At 37.2% G+C, this 23,872-nt stretch overlaps 1 protein-coding gene across 2 annotated transcripts in view; it reads left to right on the forward strand.

Annotated features, from left to right (window-relative positions):
• The window catches only part of ARHGAP15 (Rho GTPase activating protein 15), a 590,073-nt gene that overhangs the window by 77,683 nt on the left and 488,518 nt on the right, over window positions 1–23,872 (forward strand). For both annotated transcript variants that reach the window (XM_087435123.1, XM_004423853.3), the window contains 2 exons: window positions 5,050–5,111; window positions 16,451–16,538. In XM_087435123.1, the coding sequence (XP_087291249.1) occupies window positions 5,050–5,111; window positions 16,451–16,538 (150 nt within the window). The remainder of the gene's footprint in view (window positions 1–5,049; window positions 5,112–16,450; window positions 16,539–23,872) is intronic.

Genomic DNA, 23,872 nt, shown 5'->3' on the forward strand with positions numbered 1-23,872 from the left:
TTGGAGACTGAGAAGAGAAATGTAGGTAATGAGTCCCAAAAAGGAAAGTAGTGCCACCTGAAGACAATGTCACAAGAAGGAAAGCCAATGGAGATAGGTAGCATGAATAAGTTCTGAAGACCTAATATACAGCATGATCATAGCTAATAATACTGTATGGTATACTGGAAATTTGCTAAGAGAGTAGATCTCAGGTGCTGTCACCACAAGAAAGATAAAAAAAGGTAACTATGTGAGGAGATGGATGTGTTAAGTAGCTTGATTGTAGTAATCATTCACTATGTGTATGTGTATCAAAACGTTATGTTGTTCACCTTAAATAAATACAATTTTTATTTGAAAAATAGGAAAATAATCAATTAAAAAAAGAAAGCTAATGGAAAGAAGACAGAAATGTCTTTTTATGTGGGTAGGGGAGAAGTAAAGAAGAGATTTAAAAAAGAAAGAGAAGCATCATTTGGGGATAAAATGATATAAACAGATGTGTCCTCATTCTGTGCTTTTTAATGGAAATCATCTGAACAAACAAGATTATCAGCAAGTACTGTGGTCTATTAAAATTTCAGAAAAAATATAGCAGATTCCTCTTTATTAAATAGTAAAATAATTAAATGTTAAATGTGTGTGAAAATTATAGTAGCCCAGGGTTGTAGTTATAGAGAGATGATGCAAAGTTCTCCTAGGGGAAAGTTAGTTAGTCATACAGAAAGTTTCACAGTGTGACATTACTTAGGAGGGCTCACTCCACTTCAGGGCTAGGGCCTGTCTCAGTTTTGTGGATCTAGAAAAAAATTATATTTATCATTATTATCAGCGCTTATGATGATGATGATCCCTTGGGACTATCTCACGGTAACCAAATGTGTAAGAGTCTGATGTATAAACTATAATTCTGATTTATAAATTTATAGTGGGGGATATGCTGATGCTGACTATTTAAGTCACCCACATTCTACATCAAAGGACCTAGGACGCTGAATTAGGAGTCAGACGGTTGTCAATGAATACAGAATCAGAACAAAGGGGAAAAGAAAAATAACCTAAGTACATCAGCAGAGCAAGGCACAAGGGCTGTGGGGTTCTGGCGTTAAAAGTCAATCCCTTCTCATTAAAATCTGGTGAAAGTCTTAGATTCAGTTCATTTCCATTCATAAACATGTATTTTGACAGAATTCTTGGTAGACTGGTGTAGATGAAAACCTATTGTTTTCAATTCTACTTCTTTTATCTGAGAATGATGTAAAGCCTTCACATAAAAAATTGCAGTATCTGTACTTACAGTTACAGACTGATCTTTCCACCATGATTGTTACCATTAATCAAAAGTTGTCTTCCACTCTCCTGCCTTGTCTATCCCCTCCAACTTAGGTTGGTAAACAGATGCTATCTGGATGTCCCACTGTCATTCATTCTTTTCATCTGTATCTCAGCACTGTTGTGTCTGCTGAGTACTTCCTCAATGCTGGCAGACTGGCTGGCATCCAACCTGGACAAATTGCTGATCTTTCTTGCCACTTAACATTAAACAGGGCTTCTAAGGACATTGGACAAATACTCAAGAAGCCAGATTCAGCATCTAAAGATTGGTTGACATTTCTTAAGTGTACATAGTTTAGAAAGTGCTACTACTTTAAAGAGCTCAAATTGGCCTAGAACTTGGCATGTAGTACCCTAAACTTAGACCTAAAGCTGTATATAATTTTGTAAATTACTAGAGACAAGACCATCTGAGTCCTAGATGACCAGCATGCTCGAACATAACTTATAGATCATTGTCCCTTCAGACCATGGCATTAACATAAAGTAGAAATCAGTAATTAAAATAATTGATAAGGTACCATATGCAAACCCACATACAAAATACATAGCAATCTTCTGGTTGCCCTAATAATACTTCTTTTAGCTCCTATGAGCCTCCCAGAATAACTGATACCTAGTGCCTGGGACATGATGAGATATTTCAAAGTATGATAAGGAATAAAATAAGAAATAGTAAATATACCTCATGGAAGCTTTGCTTGCCAGCATGAGACTTAAAATAATACAGTGCTTTCAGTGTAGGAAGCCTGATTGGAGTTTTCTATTCCAGAGCAAAAGCTGGCCTGAATCTCTGAGATGTCTAGAGGGGAGTATCATAGACAGTCACTAAAAAATGAGGAACAGGAGTATCTTGAATGTCAGCTGACAAGGGTGTAAGCCTCAATAAGATTAAGACTGTCCTATTAACCTTTGCAGTCTCACTGTGAGCAGAGTAGCTGGCATTTAGGGGAAAGAGGTGCTACTAGTTGAAAATTTGTTGCTAGAATGAATGAGTGTACATCAAGTATGGAAGAGACAATGAAGAAAAATGAACACCTGATCTCAGAAGTGGGAATATGTTGGTTGTACCTGATGGTTGTACATGTATATAGCTACATGTAGAAATGTGCATGCAGGTACATGTAGATATATAAAAATATGCGTGGTAGTAGTAAGAATAGTAGGTAAGAATACATCATAGAAGGCTTATTAGCTTCTTCTAATGACCTGGAAGGCAATCTGGGCTCTGGAAGATGATATATGAGAAGATAACTGACTTGCTATTCACCTCTTCCTCCTTCCTTTTCCTGGGGCCTCTGTACGGTGGTGCCTGGTAACTCTACTGCATTGACTCAAGACCATGGGGACCGGCTCAGCATGTTTGATGGCATGATGTCACATTTATAGAGTCCTGACATGAGAAATCTAGCCCCTGGCCTCAATCTCTGGTATCTTGGAGGGCCAGCAGTGTTTGGAGGAAATTACTTATGTATTCAAGGGGAGAGGATTTGCTTATGTTGATTTCTCCCTGCAAGAGTATTAGCTTTTTCTTGTCATATTTCCCTACTCTTTTTAGAGAAATGATCATCAACAACACACCTCTGGGTACTAAGTGTCCACCGAGTTTAGTAAATTTTTTGGGGAAAAAAGCAATATTCTTAGCTGAGAATGTATGCACCAATTTTTATGAGGGTTGAGAGGTTTTGTAGCTTTTTGGTAGATAAATTCAAGCTTTTAGTAATTATTTTATTTTCATCAGAAGAAAGCTCAAGTAAGACAATGAATTTTGTCTATGATTACACAACAAAATTTCTCAATATACGTTCCTAAAGAAAAGGACCTCATCTGTGATGTTAATTGCTACTGAAAACATCTTTCTTCCAAACATTTGTAGAAACCAGAGATGCCCAGGGTTAAACACTGAACTTATTATACTTGTTTTAGGGGTACACAAATAAGATTTCCCGGCACCAAGAAAAAGTGAGAGTATACATAGAATAAAAGGTGGGAAAAGCAAATAAATAGAGGTACTCAAATACAGAAAAGGCACTATTGAACACCGTGACTATAAAAATTATCCAAGAAAGCTTCCTTAGACTCTTTTGTACTTGTGGAGAACATGGTAAAGTAAAAGAATTTTTCTGGAAATGTTGATGTGTGAAAAATACTTTGCTATGATTATCATAAATCATCATTATTATCTTCATCATTATTTATTCAAAAATGTATTCATCAAATGTATTTTGAAAGCTAAGCACTGTGCTATGTATTAGGAATATAATAATTAATGAGTCAGAAAAGATCTCATGTATATCAGAGTGAATCTTGTAAATAGCCAATTCTTTAACTGATGAAATTATAGTTGTTTGGGGTAACTCTTTGACCCCCAAATATCTCCTCCTTTCACCTGTCATAATGCAGATGGATTTTTTGTGAGGCTTGTCCAGTTTCCTATAAAGATTTAAATAAGTATTTAAATATTCCTTCATTCGCCCACTCATTTGTTCAATTGTGTATTATTGTGGCTATTGGTGCTAGCAAGTACTCTAGGTGCTGGGAATCCAGGTGTGAAAGGTGGAGTGGCAGCACAGGTGCAGACACAACCAAATAAGTGGACAATTACAATAGGAGCCAAAAAGTGCTGTGATAGTGATCATGGCAGGATGAAAATGGAGATTCAGGACAGGGGCACCTAAAAGACACTGCAGGGGAATCAAGGAAGGACTCTCTAATAAGAGACAAATTGCATTTTAAAGTGGATGTAATTTATTTAGGAGTCTGTGAGACGGAGCTGTGGTGGAGGTAGAGCAGTACAGTCAGGGGAAAGCATATGTGGTGGCACTGAGAGAGTGTGGCCCTTCAATATTGGGCAGGTGACTTCTTAAGGCTTTTAGCATGTAGCACGGGGGAGAAGGATGTCAGCAATTCACCAAGAGTGAAAAGATGGAACACAGGATAAGGACTTGGGTTAGGGGTGTGGGACAAATAGTAGAAGGTAGAAATAGGGAGCTACAGAATGAAAACACCTATTATAGACTTTGCTGGGAGTCAACACATCACAATATGCATTGTGCATTTATTTAGCCTAGAATTCCACAAAAAACTCTGTGGAGTTATAACGAATTGTTGAATCTCCTTAAGAAACATGCAGCTGTATTAGCAATGAAAGCCCATAAATACTAATAGGCAGCAAGCCCACATCACGGAAGAAGATAATGAGGTAGTGTTTCTACAGCATCTTTTGGTAACTGAATGAAACGCATGAACTGTCACTTTTTAAACCATCTCACTTCCATGGTTCAACTGGCTCAGTTACCTGGTCCCATTGAATTCTTCTCACTTCCAGGCCTCAGCAGGTACATGTGGAAGTGCGATGAGGAGGGGAAAAAAAAAACTTTTTCAAGGATGATCGGTATAATTAAGGAAGGCATTAAATTTGTCTTTGTCTTACCATTGTTAATCAATTCTGTAAGCAAGTGACTTCAATGCCCAGAAAGGAAAGTGAGTAAAGGTGTATCACTATCTAACAAATCATTCACATTACTCTTTGTAATCTTTCTTTTGGATATTTAACGGCTTGTAATGACTATGATCGTGCAGGCACTTCCCATAAGCTATATATGCATTATTAATGAAGTTCTATGACTGGAAACTTCCATCACTGCAATGACTCTTGGAAAGCATAGGTTCACTCAAACTAATAGTGCATAGGAGTTTGTCACAGTTTTAACGTATGCATTCTTATTGCAGATGGTTGAAAAAGAAGGTTATCTTCAAAAAGCTAAAATTGCAGATGGAGGAAAGAAACTAAGGTAATGAAAGTTCTTTAATTCACTTTTATATAACTATGCTAGTTCCCCGTCTCCTCAATTTATGTCACTGCTATTGTTTGGAAAGGAAGGCCCTATGGTACAAAACTAGAGTATTTCCCTCTGCTGTCACTATGATCAACACTATTTTTAATATAATTATAGATTTCCAATAAAGCACTACTTTCTATATTGCTGCACAGAATATATAAATGATATGGTTCTTGTCCTCCTGGGACTTGAAATCTTAAAAATAAAAAAAAACAAAGAAATAAGATAATGGGTCTTGATTTCTAGGATTAACAGATTAGGGGATGAATGGATTTATTTTGCAGTTATAATAATCTCCCTGCAATACATTGGGAGTGTAATTTTTTGAGTGATGGAGGATTTGAAATACTTTTGTTGCTCAAATAAAAATCATTTGAGAAAAGTAAAAGGAAAATAAAATCATCTGTTAGATAAAAAGTTGGAAGTTACTGCTTTTGGAGGTGAAGATGACCTCAGAGTAGGTGAGAGAAATGAGAAAAGGTATTTTTCCTCAGGCAATAACAATAACAAAAACTTTGAAGGAAAAAAGAAGATCCATAAGAGGGTAGAGAAAGATGCTAGACATTTTGCATGTGTGGGATATTTAGAAATAATCATCTCCATTTCAGAATTTTTGCTATTTCCCACGTAGGTCCTATTATATATTTAGCTTGGGAGACAAGGCATTTACTCAGGACTGTATTACTAACAGTTAAAACTGTAAAGGATAAATGTACTAATTAGCTACACAATGGGACATTTGTTAATTGTATAACACAATTCATTACTAGAATAGCACTCTGGCCAACACTAGAGAATGAAGTATGCTTTTGTTTGCTGTCTATAATGGAGTATGTATACATTTATTTAAGAGAGGTAAAATTGGAGAAAACTATCATTCGTTATTCCACTGCATAAAGCAGCTATTTCAATTTTAAAGAACAAGCGCTATTTTATGTCCATATTGTGTCTTATTCTGGGACAGTGGACAGGGCCTCGAACCCTCTGCTAGACTTCCTTTGCAGTTACCCTGCAGCCACCCTCCCTTGAAGGGTCCAGGAGGGAGATGCACAGGAGATAAGATCAAATGCAAGGCTAGTTTAAGAGACTAGGCTAGTCCCCACCCCAGTGGAGAACCTAGCTTAGTGATTTGGGTTCTGAAAGGTCAACAGGAGGGATTCTTTGACTTTGACTAACCCAACCTAGTGTCCTCCTTTTCCCCTGACCTCACTTTCAATTGTATCAGCTCACGGAAGGTGTGTGGAGGGTGCAGTGATGACTCTTCCCCAGATGAATAAGTCAGGACCCTTTCTTACCTTACCAGCCAAGTGGACAAAAAGTCCAAAGAGGGACAGAAAAGGACCCAAGGTCTTGTCTGTGTTATCACTGCAGGCCTTCATTGGGGCTTCGTAGGAAAGAGGAGGTGACAGCTTTAGTCACTCTCACCCTCCAGCCTTATACAAGGAAGAGGAGCGGATCCTAAAAGGAATTTCAAGAAAACAAGACGATGCCCCAGCATGGTGGTTTTGTCAAGTGTCCTTGCCTATAAGCCATCAATAAACCATCCTTATAAATTTTTTTCCTAGAAGGTAGTGTCAAGAAAAAGCAGAGGAGTAGAATAGTCCCTTTTCCTAACCAACTCACATGAATATATTTTTAGATAGTTTCCATCAGCGTGTATACCCTTTTGTATTTGTTTTATTTGTTGTTACTTTAATCAGTTGGCATACCATTTCTGTGTTCTAGTTTAAATTCATATAAACATTAGTTTGTGCTCTGTTTTATTGTTATTTCAATCAGTTTGCATACCACTATGCATTCTTTCATCTTTTTTCACTTAGAGTTATATAAATTTTAGTTTTCCTTTTTTTGTTTTTTTAACCTCAGGTGCACAGAATTGAGTTGTTTATACTCTTCAGTGTGTGGCCTTGTATTATCATCATTCTGGGCAAGACCCCTAGCTGGTTTTATTTTATTCTCAGTCTCCAATCCTCACTTCAATCCCCTGTAGAATGAGTGTTCATCAAATCCACTCTCCATCTATTTATTTGGCTATATGTGTGGCATTCTAGAAAATAGTGTGTAGTTGTGAGTAGGGGAATGTGTTCTAAATTGCATAAGCCTTTTTGTGTTATAAACCTCATTTTGTTTCTTACTACTTTCATTCAGTGTTAGTGTTGGATATCTATCTATACTTAAGAATGTACTTAAAATGAATTCATTTCTTCCATCTCCTGCTCATTTTGCTATTGTGTACATGCACCAAATTTTACTTAGTCAGTCCCCCAGGAGTGGACACCTAAATTGTCCCTAACTCTTCCATCTCAAACAACATTGCAATAAACCACACGTGTATGTCTCCTTACAAACCTGTTAGGAATTCTCTCTGGAGTATAGTCCCAGGAGTGAAGGATTGCTTGGTGTCAAGGTACACACATTTATAAATCCATTGAGTGCTGCTGCAGACTTTCTCCTGAATGAGTGCATCCATTTGCACTCTCTCTGCAATGCAGAAGGGATCCTGTCTCGCCATAATCTCATCAGCATGTGGCATTATATAACTCTCAGTTTTGCAAGTTAATGGCTACAGAGCATTACTTCAGTGTTGCATTTATTTTTATTTCTCTGATTGGTATTTCAGTTGAGCATCACTTCATCCATTTAGAGTCAGTCAGGTTCTGAATTCTGAGACTTGCCTATGCATGAACTCTATTTTTTATTGAGTTTCTCACTTTTTTTTTTTTTGAGAGAACTCCTAATATACCCTAGGTAGTAATACCTTGTCAGCTTTAGACTTTGCAAATATCTCCTCCAAGTCTCTCACTGTCTAATTACCTTGCTGATGAAAGTTCTCAGTGACCAGAAGTCTTTAAATTTGATCCATATTGTTCCATAATTTTATTTTTTATTATTTGTGGGGTTTGTTTTTGTTTTTATTATAAACACTTTACAAATTGAACATAGTAGATATAGTCACCATGTTTAATAACATATAATATCCCACCATGTTAATGGGACTGGAATATACCAAACCATTCCTGCACTCTTCTTTTATTTTATTTTTAAGTTGATTCCAGTTTTATACTAAAATAGTTATAATTGCAGTAAACCTCCCACTGCTTGTCAATTTTTCTTTTATATTTTCTTAAGATAAATTCTAAGCCTGGATTATTTGATTAAATTGCATGACATTTTTTAAAGACTGTCATGGATTGCCATAGTGCTCACCCAAGGAGTCTGTATGTTTTTGTACTTAGCAAGAAAATGGTCAGGTTAATCATAACTTTGAAAAATTGTGTAGTTTTCATCCCATTGATAATTTAGTAACTATTAAATGGTATACCATAGTTACTATAATTTGTATTTATTATGTAAAATTTCTTTTGATAGCCTTTTCCCCATTTATCAAGGGACTTTATATCTTTTTATACATTTTAATGAGTTAATAAGCAATAGTAATAGATGCTTACTCTGAAGCACTTGGCTAAATGCTATACCAGTAATACTGAAATAATACTCAAAGATAGGCTGTATTACTATTTTCAATTTTACAAATGGAGAAACTTGGTCACTTGTTTTAACTTCTCCTTTCCCCCAAATCTTATTGTATGTATAGTTACTAGCAGATTTTAGACTGGTCCTCTGTTTGAAGTAGGTTAGTTTTTTTTTCTCTTGCTAGAAGCCATTTCAGGCCAGGGAGCAAATATTGACCTTTTATTTCGTACCATCAACAGTACCAAGGGTTTCAATTGTCACCTAACAAATATTATTTTATTAATCTCTATATCGTTTTCTACTCATAAATCCATGACAGGTCATCCACATCATGTATTGTGTCTGTATTTTGCTTCCTCCTCCTCCTCTTTTTCCTTTTTCTTTAGCTTCCCTCTTTCATATATTTTCTCTTTCCCTTTAAGAAAAGTTTGACCTATCTCTGAATATGAACAAGAGCACGTGAGAGAAAGGAGAACTCATTGGTTGTACCTTACATTCATAAAGGACCATAAATTTAGCCTTATTTTGAAATGAAGTTCTACAAGTTTCCCCAGTGATACACAGACAGGATTGAAAGCCAAATACATTCAACATTCAACTTTAATTTTTAATTGTAAATGTTGAAAATATGCTTTAAATTTTCTGATGAAGTTTAGAAATTCCTTCATTTGGAGACTTCCATCCCCAAAAGTGAAGCCGCCCAGGCATCTCTGTAGCTCTATGAGGCCCTAGTGGAAAGTTATTTTCAATATTTTTATTTACAAAAGGCACCAGACAGCATGTATGTTATTTCAGTACCCTTATCTCTCCCTCTACATCCTTCACTTCATGCCTGCCCCTCTGTCATCTCATCTGTGGCTCTGTACATCTTATCACATGTAGCTTCTCACTCTGCTCTGTTCTTCAGACTGGCATGGGAAGAAGTACTTGTGGGGGGAAAGATGGACAGAAGAGGGGTGTGGAAGGAAATGGAATAAAGGCGGTGCAGTGGTTATGTCTATGGGTGCCCATTTTCATCCTAGAGCCCATAGCTCTTAGATCTTTGTTTTTATTTGTTTTCTTTGTTTTTTTAACAATTGTTACTCAGAATAGACTTCTTTTAGAACCTACTAAAGTACCATCCAGATGTGAACTTATTTTTTCTTTAGCACTTTCTGCTCAGGATTCCAATAAATTCTTCCAGGCTGAATCTGTCTGTCTCTCTTTTTATGCTCAGGAGTGAGGACTAGAGGGGAAGTTTGGAGAGTACGGAATATAGAAGTTAAATTGTAAAAGGTTGCTTTAGCTTTAGGATTTCCATGATAATGCTCTATTATAATTTCCAATATCTGAAAACTCTGAATATATAAAGCTTTTACATTTCTTGCAGTAGTGACAGAGATGTGTGTATTTACACCTCAGTGTCTCTCTGACTCTCATTTTAGCAGTGGCAAATTATAAGAAGTTTAGAATGTGAGAGAGAAGAAATATGTTCCTAATCTACCATTTTGAGAACAAGTCAGAACATTTAACAGTGTCTGTGGGATTTGGCGGTGAATCAGTCAGGGACGCTAGAGTCAATCACTTTCACTCCCACCACTGGTGCAGAATCAAGTCAAATCCAGTGTGACCAAGTCAGACAACAAAGGCACGTGCCCCAAAGAGAGTCTGAAATTTACAGAGTAATCTCATATATTTTCCTCTCTTTGGTTTGCCTCAGCGCCATTACCTAAAGGCGGCAGAGGAGAGGTGAGTGTGGGATATAAAGCTTTGAGATTAGAGCAAATGAATGTGTTAAACCTGAGCTCATGTTAACAGATTCTTACGATGGTAATGAATATTTTAAGAGCCATTTTCCATCAAGCGTTCTTCAGATAAGCAAAGTTGCTGTAATTATGTGCTGCCATCCGGTGTCCATTTTGTAGAATGCAAAGAGTTTTCGGCCAAGCTGATGCCTGTATTGAGTTTTTTTGGTTTTTCTTTTTTTGGAGTTTTTTGCATTTGCACCTTTACAACTCAGGATTTGTTTTAGAAAAGTTATGTGAAGTGTCTCACTTGGAGAAAATGTCCCAGCAATTGTATAAATTTCAAATATTTGTCCTTTTCAGAATTTATTCCTTTCTCCTTCCTAATTGTATTGTCTTTTTCCCCCTCAGTTGTGTTTTATTTTGTGACCAAAAAAAATTAAAATAAATACTTGTATTTCTTGTCCCAGGATCTGTTTCCTGCACTGAATTTCTAACATCAATATCAATCCCTCATCTGATTGTTACCTGTAAATTTGTGTGGAGACTATATCACCTATTCCTGGAATCTTTGACTGACTAAAGTTGGATATTTCCTGACCTATATGTCTTACTTAACACTCAAGTCTATCCAACAGCTTGGTTTTTATCCCTCTGTGTGGAAAACTAAAGAATGCCCTCAAAGTTAAGATGATGAAATGTTAAGGCATTAAATAGCTCCCAATGATGGATGAATTTACCTGCTGACTGTCATGGAAAGGGAGGGATGAAAGGGCTTGCAGTTAAGCATTGCAGACAGCCCAGGTCAAGCTAAGAAGTGGCCTTACTCCTAAGAGAAAGACGTCCAAGTACTTTTTTGACAGCAGTTGTGTATCTTCCTCTCTCAGAGCCTATCCTGAGGCTCTGCATAGACATGCTCACTATGACTAAGGGAGAGCTGCATGCCACCCACTCTAGAGACAATTGATACAGTGGAATGAGCATGGCCTTCAACTCCAGGAGACATGGCCTGAATCCCATCTTTATGACTTCTATGTCCCTGGGTAGGAGGCAGCCTCACTGAGCTTCAGTTTTCTCATCTGTAATATGAGGGTATCACCCACGCCCCAGTGTTGTTTGGAGGATTTGTTTCCCTGTTTATTGCCTGTCTCCCCTGAGTTAAAGGTAAACTCCTTGGGGTCTCTCTTATTTGCCTTTATATATTCAGTCCTTGGAATTATGTCTATCATGTGGTAGATGCTCAATAGATGCTTGTGGCTGGCTTAGTGATTAAATTACTTGACACATACAAAATACCAGGTGCCACACCTAGGGCAGAGTGGGACCAATACATGCATAATATCTCATCTTATTGGTACGTCTGAGAAGTTAGGAAGACCTCTAGGGAAGCTCAGATATTGCCACTAGAATTATAAATTAGAAAAAAATGTATTAAACCAGAAGCATTAGATGATTTCTAAAAAATGCTAGGAATGACATATCAAAACACTAGGGAACTAAGGGACAGAGAAGAGAAATGCAGGAGGTGGGGGCTTTTGCAGTCCTTGTTGGTGAATAACAGCGAACACAGAGTAGGAAAAGTCCAGATGTATGACCCTCCTGAAATTTGAGAACCCGTATATTCTTTTACTCAAAAACCTTTAATAAGCACCTACTAAATGTCAGATAATGTACCCAGAAGTGGGAAAGCTCTAAGAGATTAAGGATGGTGTCCATCTCTTTGGGGGAGCTAGGGGAGTACAGGGACTTTCTTTCCATTCTGAAAATTGCTTCATCCTTGAAAGGTCTGTTTTAAAAGTTTCAACAGAAACTGCTAGACTCACCTGTCCTGGCTAAGCCCTCTAAGCTTGCAGGAGTAACTCACTTCCTGAGCTGTCTCTTAATATACTGAACAACAATCGCCTATAAGGATTTGGTTGCATACAGAAAGCACTACAGGTTCAAGTCACAGCAAAATCCTGCCAATTGACCCTTTTCACACTCTCTCCAGAGCTGACAATGCCGTCAAAAGGCTCACTGCGTTAGAGTAACTGGGTGAGAAAGCTCTTCCACAGATATCCCGAGAACTACAGGCAACACAATGTGCCAAACCCATCAGATGAGACTCAACTGGACAGATATTTTGAGGAAAATGGTCAAGTCTCTAGAGGACTTCGTTCAGGGAGCAAGGTTCCAAACGTTAAAAGTTGTTCCCATTAGGTGAATTCTCAGCCACTCCCAGACTAGAGGTTTTTGACTTGCTTTCTGGTTTTATGCTCCCTACTGAGTGCAGGTAAGTCTGCTCATCACAGACCGGAATAATCCCCGAGCAGGAAAGAGACAGAGATGCCACCATCAGGAGCACACCCCCGCTGCCAGTTTCTTATGAGGAGTTGAATAGTCTATCACGTGACTCCTTTAAATCAGTGCAATTTCAAAGGGAAGAAAAGAGCTTGGGAGTGGCAGGCCTTTCCCCAACCCCTCTAATCAGCATCTGGTAACATAGTTAATAAGAGAGCCCAGATGGCTTGTACCTTGTCACAGGCTGTGCACACTAGCTTTTATAATTTGAGAATTTTGACCAAACTATGGCAAAATCTGACACTGACAATCTCCTTAACCTAGACAGTACTGCTTAACCCTTAAAAAAAGACAGCATAAATTCGTGAACAGACTACAGGTTTCGGAATCAGAGAAACTGGATTTGACTCAAATCTAAGTGTATGGTCTTAAATAAGTTACCTAAACTCTCTGAACCTTGTTTTCCCTGTTAGGAAATGGACATATTACTACCTTCATCATCTTTTTTGTGACGCTAAATCTCCACTAGACAATCAAATTTATACTAGGTACTCAAAATAATTTACATTAGTTGTAATTTTAAAAGAGATCATGGAAAAAACTGAAATGAAATCAGAGCATCTAAGGTTGATAACAGCATTTTATTCTTCCTTTTGAAATGAAATTATTTTAAACAAATTGTAAAAATCTTCACTTTTATTCTAATACCATAAAGACATTGTTTCTAGTTTACAGATTCAAAACGAAATAGCACTGTATGTTAACTGTCAGAGCAAATTTATATTACTAAGGCTCCAAAACCTGCAGTTTTTACCCTCTTTGGCTTGTTCATCAGATTCACCTAACAGGGAACATTTCACAGCAGTTCAGAGTCCTAACAGAGAACCACGAGATAATTGAATTTCATGCAACTTCAGTTCTAACCAGTTCCAGCTCCAAGTTTAAGGAAGGGGAGAGTAATGCCAACACATTCTGTAAACGATCAACATCTGAAAAAGATTCAAATCAGAACCATTTATCCAGGGCTTGCTATATACAGGAAGCAAATAAGGTATAGTATCTCCCTGCCAGGAGAGAAAAATATAGTGGGAAATATAAGAGGCAGGTTAAATATGGGTTCCGTCATGTTTGAGGGTGTTCCATACTCCCTGATCACATACCGTCGACATAAGGAGTGGAGATAAACGATGCCCAGTCTAGACTAGCAGTCTTTCCAGTGTTTCCTTTTTGTCTATCTGGGGTCATCTAGTATTATGACCTGCATAAAGAGAAAGCTATGGCTGCTCCAATTCACCTTGCTGCTGCTAGTGCCTAAAAAGAGAAATGGGCACTAGGGTGAAGGATAGAAAAGGTCTAGGTGGTTTTCTTTCTGTTATTTTTGTTTCCCACCTTTTTCATCATTTGATTGAAAAAGTGACTCTTCATTTGAAGACTAGTGGATCTGAGAACATAGTTTTCACATTTGCATGCTGAAAAATACAAAGTGTGTTTTTGTTTCTGTTTATTGTGTTTTTTTTTTAGGAAGATTGGCCCTGCGCTAACATCTATTGCCAATCTTCCTCTTTTTCTTTTTTTGTTTTTTCTCCCCAAAGCCCCACTACATAGTTGTGTATCATAGTTGTAGCGTTGTAGCTTTTCTATGTGGAACACTGCCTCAGCATGGCTTGATGAGCAGTGAGTATGTCCCTGCCCAGGATCTGAACTGGTAAACCCCTGGCCTACAAAGCAGAACGCGAAAACTTACCTGCTACGCCACGGGGCTGGTGCCAATGTGTTGTTTTTTTTAACACAATGGTGAAGCGTTAACAAAGCTTCAAGCATGTAACAGCAACTTAATCTTGTTGTAAATATTAACTTTACTGAATCAAAGCTATCCTTTCAATCAAGCCCGTAGATTCTAAGAGGCAAGTGGAAATAAATTACACAAAGATCATGAACGGTCATTTTAAACATATTTTTGTGTAGTTTTTTATTCACCTGAATAAAGTCTTTCTGTAAACTTTTTTTGACCACTTTTGTAGACTGAATTTAGCTATTTTGAAATGTGTTAAACCAAAGCAAACAGTAGCAATATGAGATAATGGATAGAAAGTTCTGTATATTAATCTCCTTAATGTTTTACCGTCTAAAAAAGGGCCTTCTTCGTGACATGAATATACATATATAATTATTGAGGTGATACATGTTTAATGCAGGAAATTTGATAAACAAGACGAAATACAAAGGAACATTGAAAGCTGTGATTTCACCACCTGATTTAACTATTGTTATATCCAGCTTTTTTGCCCCATGCCTAAGCTCAATCATTGACTCAATAAATATATATTTAGCGCCTGCTCTTCCAAGGCAGTGTGCTAGGTGCTTGGGGATACCTCTGTAAAGATAAAATGCTTTCTATCATTCTGCGCTTTTTTTTATTTTAATGGAGGAGATAGAGGTGAAATTTACAAAAATTATTTTTTAATTGATCATAAGTGCTATGTGAGGGAGTCATGGAAGGCACATTTGAGGATGTAGTATTTGAACTTCCGACGAAAGAGAGTTAATAGTTAGAAGGGGCTGGGGGCTGGCCTGGTGGCATACTGGTTAAATTCCCACTCTCCACTTCAGCGGCCCGGGGTTCGCAGGTTCAGATCCTGGGCGTGGACTAGGTATTACCCATCAAGCCATGCTGTGGCAGCATCCCATATACAAAATAGGGGAAGATGGACACAGATGTTAGCTCAGGGCTAGTCTTCCTCAGCAAAAAGAGGAAGATTGGTAACAGATGTTAGCTCAGGGCCAATCTTCCTCACCAAAAAAATAAAAATAAAAATAATAATAATAATTAGAAGGGGTTGGGATGGATGAGAACAGTCTTAGGTAAATAGCACAGCATGGTGTTATGAAGTACATATTTTATTGTGGTCTGCATTAAAATCTTCCCGTATCAGAATTCTTCTACAGCATAGGGTTCATTATTCCATTATATGAATCTATTATATGCAAGTTACATAACCAATCTCTTATTTTTTGATATTTTAGGTGCAGAATTAAGAAATAATGATGCACTTCATTCTTGTGGACACAGCTTTAACAACTTATGAGATGATTCCTTTAGGATAAATTTAAATTTATAGGAATGGACTTGTTTAGTCAAAAGACATACACATTTTTAAAGATTTTTTAAAAACGTATTGCCAAATTCACTCCAGAAAAGATGTGTTAGTTTACACTGCCATCAAAATTTTATGAGAATCCATTTCTCCATACCCTTAGTAACCTTTGGTATTATTCCTTCTAATTCTTGCCAATTTGATTGGCAAAGAGGGAAAAAACGTTTCACTTTTTGTTTGCATTTATTTGATTTCTAGTGAGATTCAACGTTAAAAAATATTTTGAACTAGGCAGTGACACCTTAGCTGGTTAGTTTTTCAGACTCTGAAATATACTAAACCAATGAAGAGAAGTAACAATGAAGGAAAGGGTTTTGAGTCCTTTTTACACTTTGCTATTTTTGGCTGTAGAAACATGGATTTTTTATGGAGTGGGGCCATGGATACACAAAAATTGATTTTTAGTAGATGAAAAAGATTTTGGGAAGATCTACAAATTGAAAAAATTTTACTATAAATGCCATGATCTTTAAAAATTACAGAATGTCTTTATTGCTACCCAAATTCCACACCACCTACAGATTTTAATAAAGAAAAGACTTTTCGGAATTCTAGTTAAAAATAAAGATGGTCTCTACTCATTCCAAATGTTGCTCATACTGTATCTGTAAATGATTTTTTCAAGTGATAATGCTTTTTCTCTTTTTTTTTCCCCAAGAAAAAATTGGTCTACTTCCTGGATTGTTCTTTCTAGTCGAACAATTGAATTTTACAAAGAATCCAAGCAGCAGGCTCTGTCTAACATGGTAGGTCATTCTCTGTTTCTACTATTATCATCTTTAAAGAAATATTGTGGAGTTAAAAGTTGAGGGTTATCAGAAATCACACTAAAGCCTCCAAGCTACCAGCATCTGAAAGCAGATAGAGGAAATGACTCAATAAACTTTTAATCAGATGAAGGGAAAATAGAACTTAGTGTCTGTTTTATTAAGTGGTGCATTTGGAGAATAATCACAAAATGAGATGAATGGCGAGCAGCTATCTAGTAATGCGAAGGTAACACTTTAAATTAAGGTGCCATTTATAAATGCTTTATTCTTATTTATGAAATGATCACTAAATGCAGCTACTGGCTCAAATAATGTATTATAAAGTACATTATAAAATACATTAGTATTAAATGCTTAACGGATGAGACTATGGGAAGCTGTTTTAAAGAATATTATAAGACATAAATTGTATTAAACCATGTATGTGCATCTTTAATACATGAATTTAAGTTGTTATCTAGCCTGAGATAGAGTGCTTCACACATTAATAAGTAATAATAAACTGTTTATAAATGGCACCTTAATATAGGGTGTTACCAATGAGGAAACACTCTAAGTTAACAAAGTGATTTTTTATCTTAGTCTAACTGTGACATTCCCTATATCCAGCTAACCTTTCCGAATATTTCTGTGACTCCATCTAATGGAGCTAATACAATTTCTGTATCCTATAGTTATTACAAAGTGAAATTTGTAGGGTTTCTTTATTGTACCTGGAGGAGGGCCTCGCACATGCCCACAGAGATTTGACATTGATAGTAAGTGGGAGCAATTCAGAGCTAGTTACTGGGGCAATTCAAGCTCAAAACCTTGCTGCCCAAACACCAGAGCTGCCACACGATGTAGGAGAGAGTGGGCAGGCAGCATATCTGACAGCTTCCTGATTAGGAAGGACTCCAGGCAGGAACCAACCTGCCATACCCCATTGGCCTGATGGGTGGCAGGGAAAGGGGTCGCCTGGCAGGAGTTAACCACAATGAACTAATTTGTATTTGGCAGGTAATAAAACGATGGAAAGTTCTTTGCTTTCCAGCCACTAGTCCCGTTTGCTATGTAATCCTCTTTAAATAGGAAATAGAAAATCATTTGCTAGGAGATGTTTTTTTAAAGGAGAAGATTTTAGTAAGAACAAAAGGTAGCATTTGGCTTGCTCCTGATAATTGCAATAGCCTTTATCCCCAAGTGGCTTGCTGATTTTGGAGTCTCAGTGCAGTCCAATCTGTAAACTAATTATGAATAAATTAAACATATATCTCAGTCCTTTGTATTTTTAATTTAAACTGCCTCAGAAATTTGTTTTAGGATTTTGTTTTGTTTTTATTTTTGGCTACAGTAAGGTTGAGATAATCTTTTTAAGAAAAATAAAGTACCCCTAAGGGCCAGGCACAAAACTACTCCCGTCTACTCGCAGGTCCTTTGTCTTCCCTTTGAATGAGTTCTAAGGGAGAAGTCAGGAAGGGAGGCAAGTCCCTTGCCTTGTGGAGTTTGGCTGCTGAGAAGATGGTCTGTGTCCTGCTGGGCGAGAAGAATTCCATTGGAGCAGAGTTTATCTGAATGTGCTGGCATAATGGTAGAGATTAGATCTCAAATTAAGGCATTTGGTTTATTTTTATTTTATTATTTTAATCTTCTCCTACCAGGAGATATAATTGTCAGCTGCTTAATTTTATACAGGTGAAAAAAAACTCCCTTTTAGATTGTAGGCAAACCTTGCAATTCAGCTCACTAATCGCATGCCTCCCATTCAAATTTCAGAATTGGAAATTGACAGTAGATTTTACTTTTAGAAGAAATTCGTTAACATTTTTTTGGCCTTATTTTCAATGGTCTTATGGTTTCTCCCAGGCACTCATTGTCTTCAAAGTGAATTCAGGGCAGGAACTAACTGTGTTTTGTGGTACTGGGGAAGAGAATTACAGATTCCTGTTTGTACTGCATGAATTGTCTTGCTAGTCAACTTCTTGGATACATTTCTAACCAAGTATTAAAGGCCTAGTGGGATAGCCCACATTTACCGGTTTCAGTCTCAGAGAAACGATACGTTGATTGCCAGGCCTTGATTAAAGATGCTGTGGTTTTATTTTGAAAGAGATGTATACTCAAGTTTCTGATTTTCCCTTGTACCCCCTTAAACATGTCCTGGTATTGTTCATTGTGCTTCTGGGAAAAAGTCTGTCGTTCCCTCCAAGGGGTCAGTAAAAACTGCCTGAGTGAGTGCAGAATGTGGTTTAAAAGGGTAAATGGCATTTTAATCTTTATAGGAATGATCTTTGAATGTTAATTCAGTGGAGAGACAAAGCAGCAGAGTAGCTAAGAGTAGGACTTTGAAGTTCAACCACAGAGGACTTCACTCTAGTTTTGCTGTGTAGGAGCTGACCAAGTTACTCAACTTCTTTGAGCTTCAGAATCCTTATCTATAAAATGAGGATAGTGATACTCATCAACAGAACTAGTAAGGAATGAAATTAGTTAATTAAAAAAATAGAAGTTGTGAAATAATTATTATATTCTATTATACTCTACTAAAAATATAAATATATTCCATATTGCATAATGTAGAGTATAATATAGCATATTATTACACTATATTAGTTTTGCACTTGAACTGATTCAGACATGTATAGAAGAGAAAATAAATGAGTTCAAGAAACAACAGCATGTATGGCCTCCAAAAAGAGAAATATGTATCCACAGGCAGCACAAAATCTTGTGTCTGAACACTGAATAATTCTGAAAATGAAGCCATCATCTGTTTGCGGCTCTAGACATAACCTCCTGCATGTCCACATATATTTTCCTGGGGCCCCCGTCTTCCTCCATAGGCTCTTACTCTTAGGGCTTTCACATTTAATACCACGTCACAAGACGTTGTGCCTGATCCCACTTTCTATGCTTGGCTATCTTTCTTTCTCACTGAGGTTCTTTCAGTTCATGACCAAGTCACATTTTTATCAAAAACAGCCCCCCCTGAAAATAGACACAGAATCACTTCACTGGTGTGTGTACGTTAGAGACTCATCGACTCTGGGTCCTTGGTGACCTTAAAAGAAAAGGAGGACTGACCTATTCTGTTTTTCTTTTTAATCAGGACATTAAAAAGTAACCTACCACTGTCACTTCCTAATGGAAAGGACATTATAAAATACCCCAAATCTGGGTAGGATAAAACCTCAGAACGCAAGACAGTCTTTATCAAAACAGGAAACTGTCCCCCTTCTATGTCTATAAACATTGTCTCTGTTTTGTTCTCTCCGCCTCAAACCAGAGAGTGTTTGGTCCAGACTGGCGTGCCCTCCTGTGAGGAGGAGCCTTTGAAACCACTGATGTCCCTAGATCTGGATTTCCTGGATTATGAAGGAAAGGATAGTGTTCATATTATCATAGTTTTTTATATATTCTGATTTGTATTTTTTTTAATTTTTTGTTTATTGCAGTAACATTGGTTTACAACACTGTAAAAATTTAAGGTGTACATCACTACACCTCCACTTCTGCACAGATTACATCATGTTCATCACCAAAACACCAACTACAACCCATCACCACACACATGTACCGAACCATCCCCTTCACCCCCCTCCCTCCCCACCTCCCCCTCCCCCCGGCAACTACCAATCATTTGTAACTCACTTTAAAATTCTAAAATATTGTCATTGGGTACCGGCCCCGTGGCTTAGCGGTTAAGTGTGCGTGCTCCGCTGCTGGAAGCCCAGGTTCGGATCCCGGGCGTGCACCGACGCACCGCTTCTCCGGCCATGCTGAGGCGGTGTCCCACATACAGCAACTAGAAGGATGTGCAACTATGACATACAACTATCTACTGGGGCTTTGGGGAGAAAAAAGGGGAAAAAAAGGAGGAGGATTGGCAATAATGTTAGCTCAGGGCCAGTCTTCCTCAGCAAAAAAAGGAGGATTAGCATGGATGTTAGCTCAGGGCTGATCTTCCTCACCAAAAAAAAATATATTTATATTGTCATTGGAAAATAGTGCAGAAGCCATTTTTTAGTAAAACGTATAAAATGTTTATGTAATACTTTAACAGTTATTGATCAGAATCCTCCATAATTACCACCCAGGTCAGGGTAGACTCTGCCAGCCCTCCAGAAGCCCCACCCCCTGCCATTTGTCTCTACGTCATCACAGCCTTTTTCCTTGCCACGGAGTTAAATTGCATTTTAGTTGTTATTTTATCACCTTTCATTATTTTCCCATCTATAGCCGTAACCCTTAAAAAACGTAGTTTACTTTGTCTGGTTTTTAATTTATATAAATGGAATCATGGTGTATGTTTCTTTTGTCTCTTTCTCTAAATATGTCTTGTTTTTTCTTTCCTTTTATTTTTTTTCTATCATTTCATATTTTTCTCTACTGGTTTGGGAGTGATGTACTTTGTTTCTCTTCTGTTAGTGGCTTGCCTAGGATTACAACATTGATACTTATCAAAGACTAAAGCTAATCCAATCCCTTTACCTCTTCCAAAATATTACCTTAGAACATTTTTAATACATTTATCCCCTTCCTAATGTCTATGCTATTGCTGTCTGGTATTTTAATTCTTTCTTTTCTTTTTTTTTTCCTAACACCATCAGACATTATTTATTCTTTTTTATAGAGTCACTGTTGGTTTACATTTGCCAAATATTTGCCCTGTTCTTTGCTATTTATTTCTTCCTGCATCTTAGGTCTTCCTTCTAGGATCACTTTTCCTTCTGTTTGAAATATATTCTGAGAAAGTCCTGTAGTAAGAGTCTTGTGGTGACAATCTGTCTCAGTGTCTGTTTCTTTCAAAATGTCTCTCTTTCTCCCTCATTCTGGAAATATATGTTCTCTCTGGATATAGAATTTTGAGTTGGCAGTTATTTTCTTTCAGCACATCAAAGATATTATTCCACTGTTCTCTGTCATCCATTCTTGTGATCAAGAAGTTACCCGTTAGTCTAACTGCTGTTCTCTGGCTGCTCGTTATATTTTTCTCCTCACCTTTGTTTTCCCACAGTTTCACCATGATGCATCCAAATGTCAATTTCTTTTTCTTTTTCCTTCCTGGTCTGTTGGCCTCTTGAAATTGTATGTAACTGTCATTAATATATTTTAGAAAATTCTCAGCTATTATCTTTTCAAATGTAGCTTCTATTATGCTCTCTCTCATATTTTCTTCTAAGCCTCTAGTTAAACCTATGTTAAGTTTTCTCACTCTATCCTCCACGTTTTACATTTTTCTTTGTTTCTATTGTTTTATCTTTCTGAAGTGCCTTCCAAATAATTTCTCTTGATTTATCTTTTAATTCTTTAATTCAGTCTCCCTTTGTGATAAACATTGTCTTTATTTCAATTATTGTAATTTCCATTTCTAGAATTTTGTTTCCTTTTTTAAACTTACTGTGTCATTTGTCATACCTGTTTCCTGAAGATATTTTCAAGAATCTCTTTTATTTTGTTAAAATTAGAAGGCATAGTTTTATAGTCTTTGTCTTATGATTCTAACATCTGAAATCTGTGTCAGTCTGTTTTTGCTGGTTCTCACTCATGTTGCTTTGCTTTGTCTCCTTGTGCGTCTGGTTATCTTTGACTGTGTGCTAATCATTGTTATTGAAATATTATCATGGCAGGTTCTCTGAAGCCTAAGATAAATGTGTTCTACTCCAGAGTGTTTTGCATTTTTCTCAAAGGGTCTGGGACTAATTAGCTCAATGTAAGTTAATAGTTTAAACTTCTCAGATTATGTGTACATAATAGGATGGCTACAGCTGTGCCACAACTTCTCAGGGGCAGAATTATTCTTTACCCTTCCTTTTATTTCCTTTTACATTGCTTATCTCTACAAAGGCAGTCTTCTTTATAATCCCTTGGGATTGGAGAAAGAGAACAAGTTTAATATGGGTTCTCCTTTATCCTTTCATAAGACCTCAGGCAGTACATTTTCCATTATTCTGTGAGGTAGATTAACCAAAGTTCAAATATGTAGTATAAACAAATGCCCTCAGGCAAAGTACAGTTATGTTGATTTGATACTCAGCTTTCCTTGCTGAGGTCAGATTCCTACCTCCAAAAAATATTTACCTTGGCAGCTCCCACTATCTTTTCAGCCTTTCAATTCTTTTAAGGTAATTTTAAAAAGAAATATTTTATCCAGCATTTTTCATTGTTTTCAGTGGGAGAGTTGATCCAAATAGCATAGTTTCTCATTACAATCTACCTCACTTTCATTTAAATATGCATTTGGTTAATCAAGTTTGTGCTATTTATATAAGCCTTGGTGGGAAAAGACTTCATAAGAATATGTATTGAAATCCTACAATGAACAGCTTGCTCGTTAGGGCTACATATAAGGCATAGAGATATAATCAAGATATAGTCTTTGCTTTACAGCATCTCTGCCAAAAAATGGGGTGAGATGAAATAAGAAACGTAGAAGAATTTTTTTGAGATTTAAAGGAGAGAGAGCTCACATCTGTGAAAGATTTGAATTGAGCCTTGAAGGATGGTTATAATTTCAATATGTGGAGATATGTGGGCAGGGAATTCCAGTGGAGTAAAAAATATGAACAATGGCATGAAACAGAGAATGGGCAAGGTCTGTGTGCTAAAAAGAGAAATGAGTTTTTTAGTTTGGTTGGAAGATAAGATAAAATAAAAGGAAAGAGAAGAGTGCCACGGGTTGAGATTTGCAACCAGAGGCAATCTTTAATAAGATGTGTCAGGGGCCGGCCCCGTGGCTTAGCAGTTAAGTGTGTGTGCTCCGCTACTGGCGGCCCGGGTTCAGATCCCGGGTGCGCACCAACCACCGCTTCTCTGGCCATGCTGAGGCCGCATCCCACATACAGCAACTAGAAGAATGTGCAACTATGACGTACAACTATCTACTGGGGCTTTGAGGAAAAACAAAAAAAAAAGGAGGAGGATTGGCAATAGATGTTAGCTCAGAGCCGGTCTTCCTCAGCAAAAAGAGGAGGATTAGCACGGATGTTAGCTCAGGGCTGATCTTCCTCACAAAAAAAAAAAAAAAAGATGTGTCAGTATTCTCCAGACGTCTTCACCCTAGAATAATCTATCATGTCTGCTCTTTTAACAAATACATACTGAACAGCAGTGTAGATGCTACATGCCTTAAAAAGACCAGGCCTATCACGGGGAAAAGACAAGAGAGGAAGCTGATTCTTCTAGGATCGTGGCTTCATCTCATTTAGTCCAAGAGCAAAAACGTTTGCCTCAAAAGCACCTACATTATTATTTGTTTCATCTGGTGCTGGACAAATTCTAAAGAAATAAGAGTTGTCAGTTTCGTTTATCCTCTGAGGCCTTGACTCACA

This window comes from Ceratotherium simum, chromosome 9 (assembly GCF_057802395.1).
Source record: "Ceratotherium simum simum isolate JZ-2026a chromosome 9, ASM5780239v1, whole genome shotgun sequence".
Taxonomy (NCBI): domain Eukaryota; kingdom Metazoa; phylum Chordata; class Mammalia; order Perissodactyla; family Rhinocerotidae; genus Ceratotherium; species Ceratotherium simum.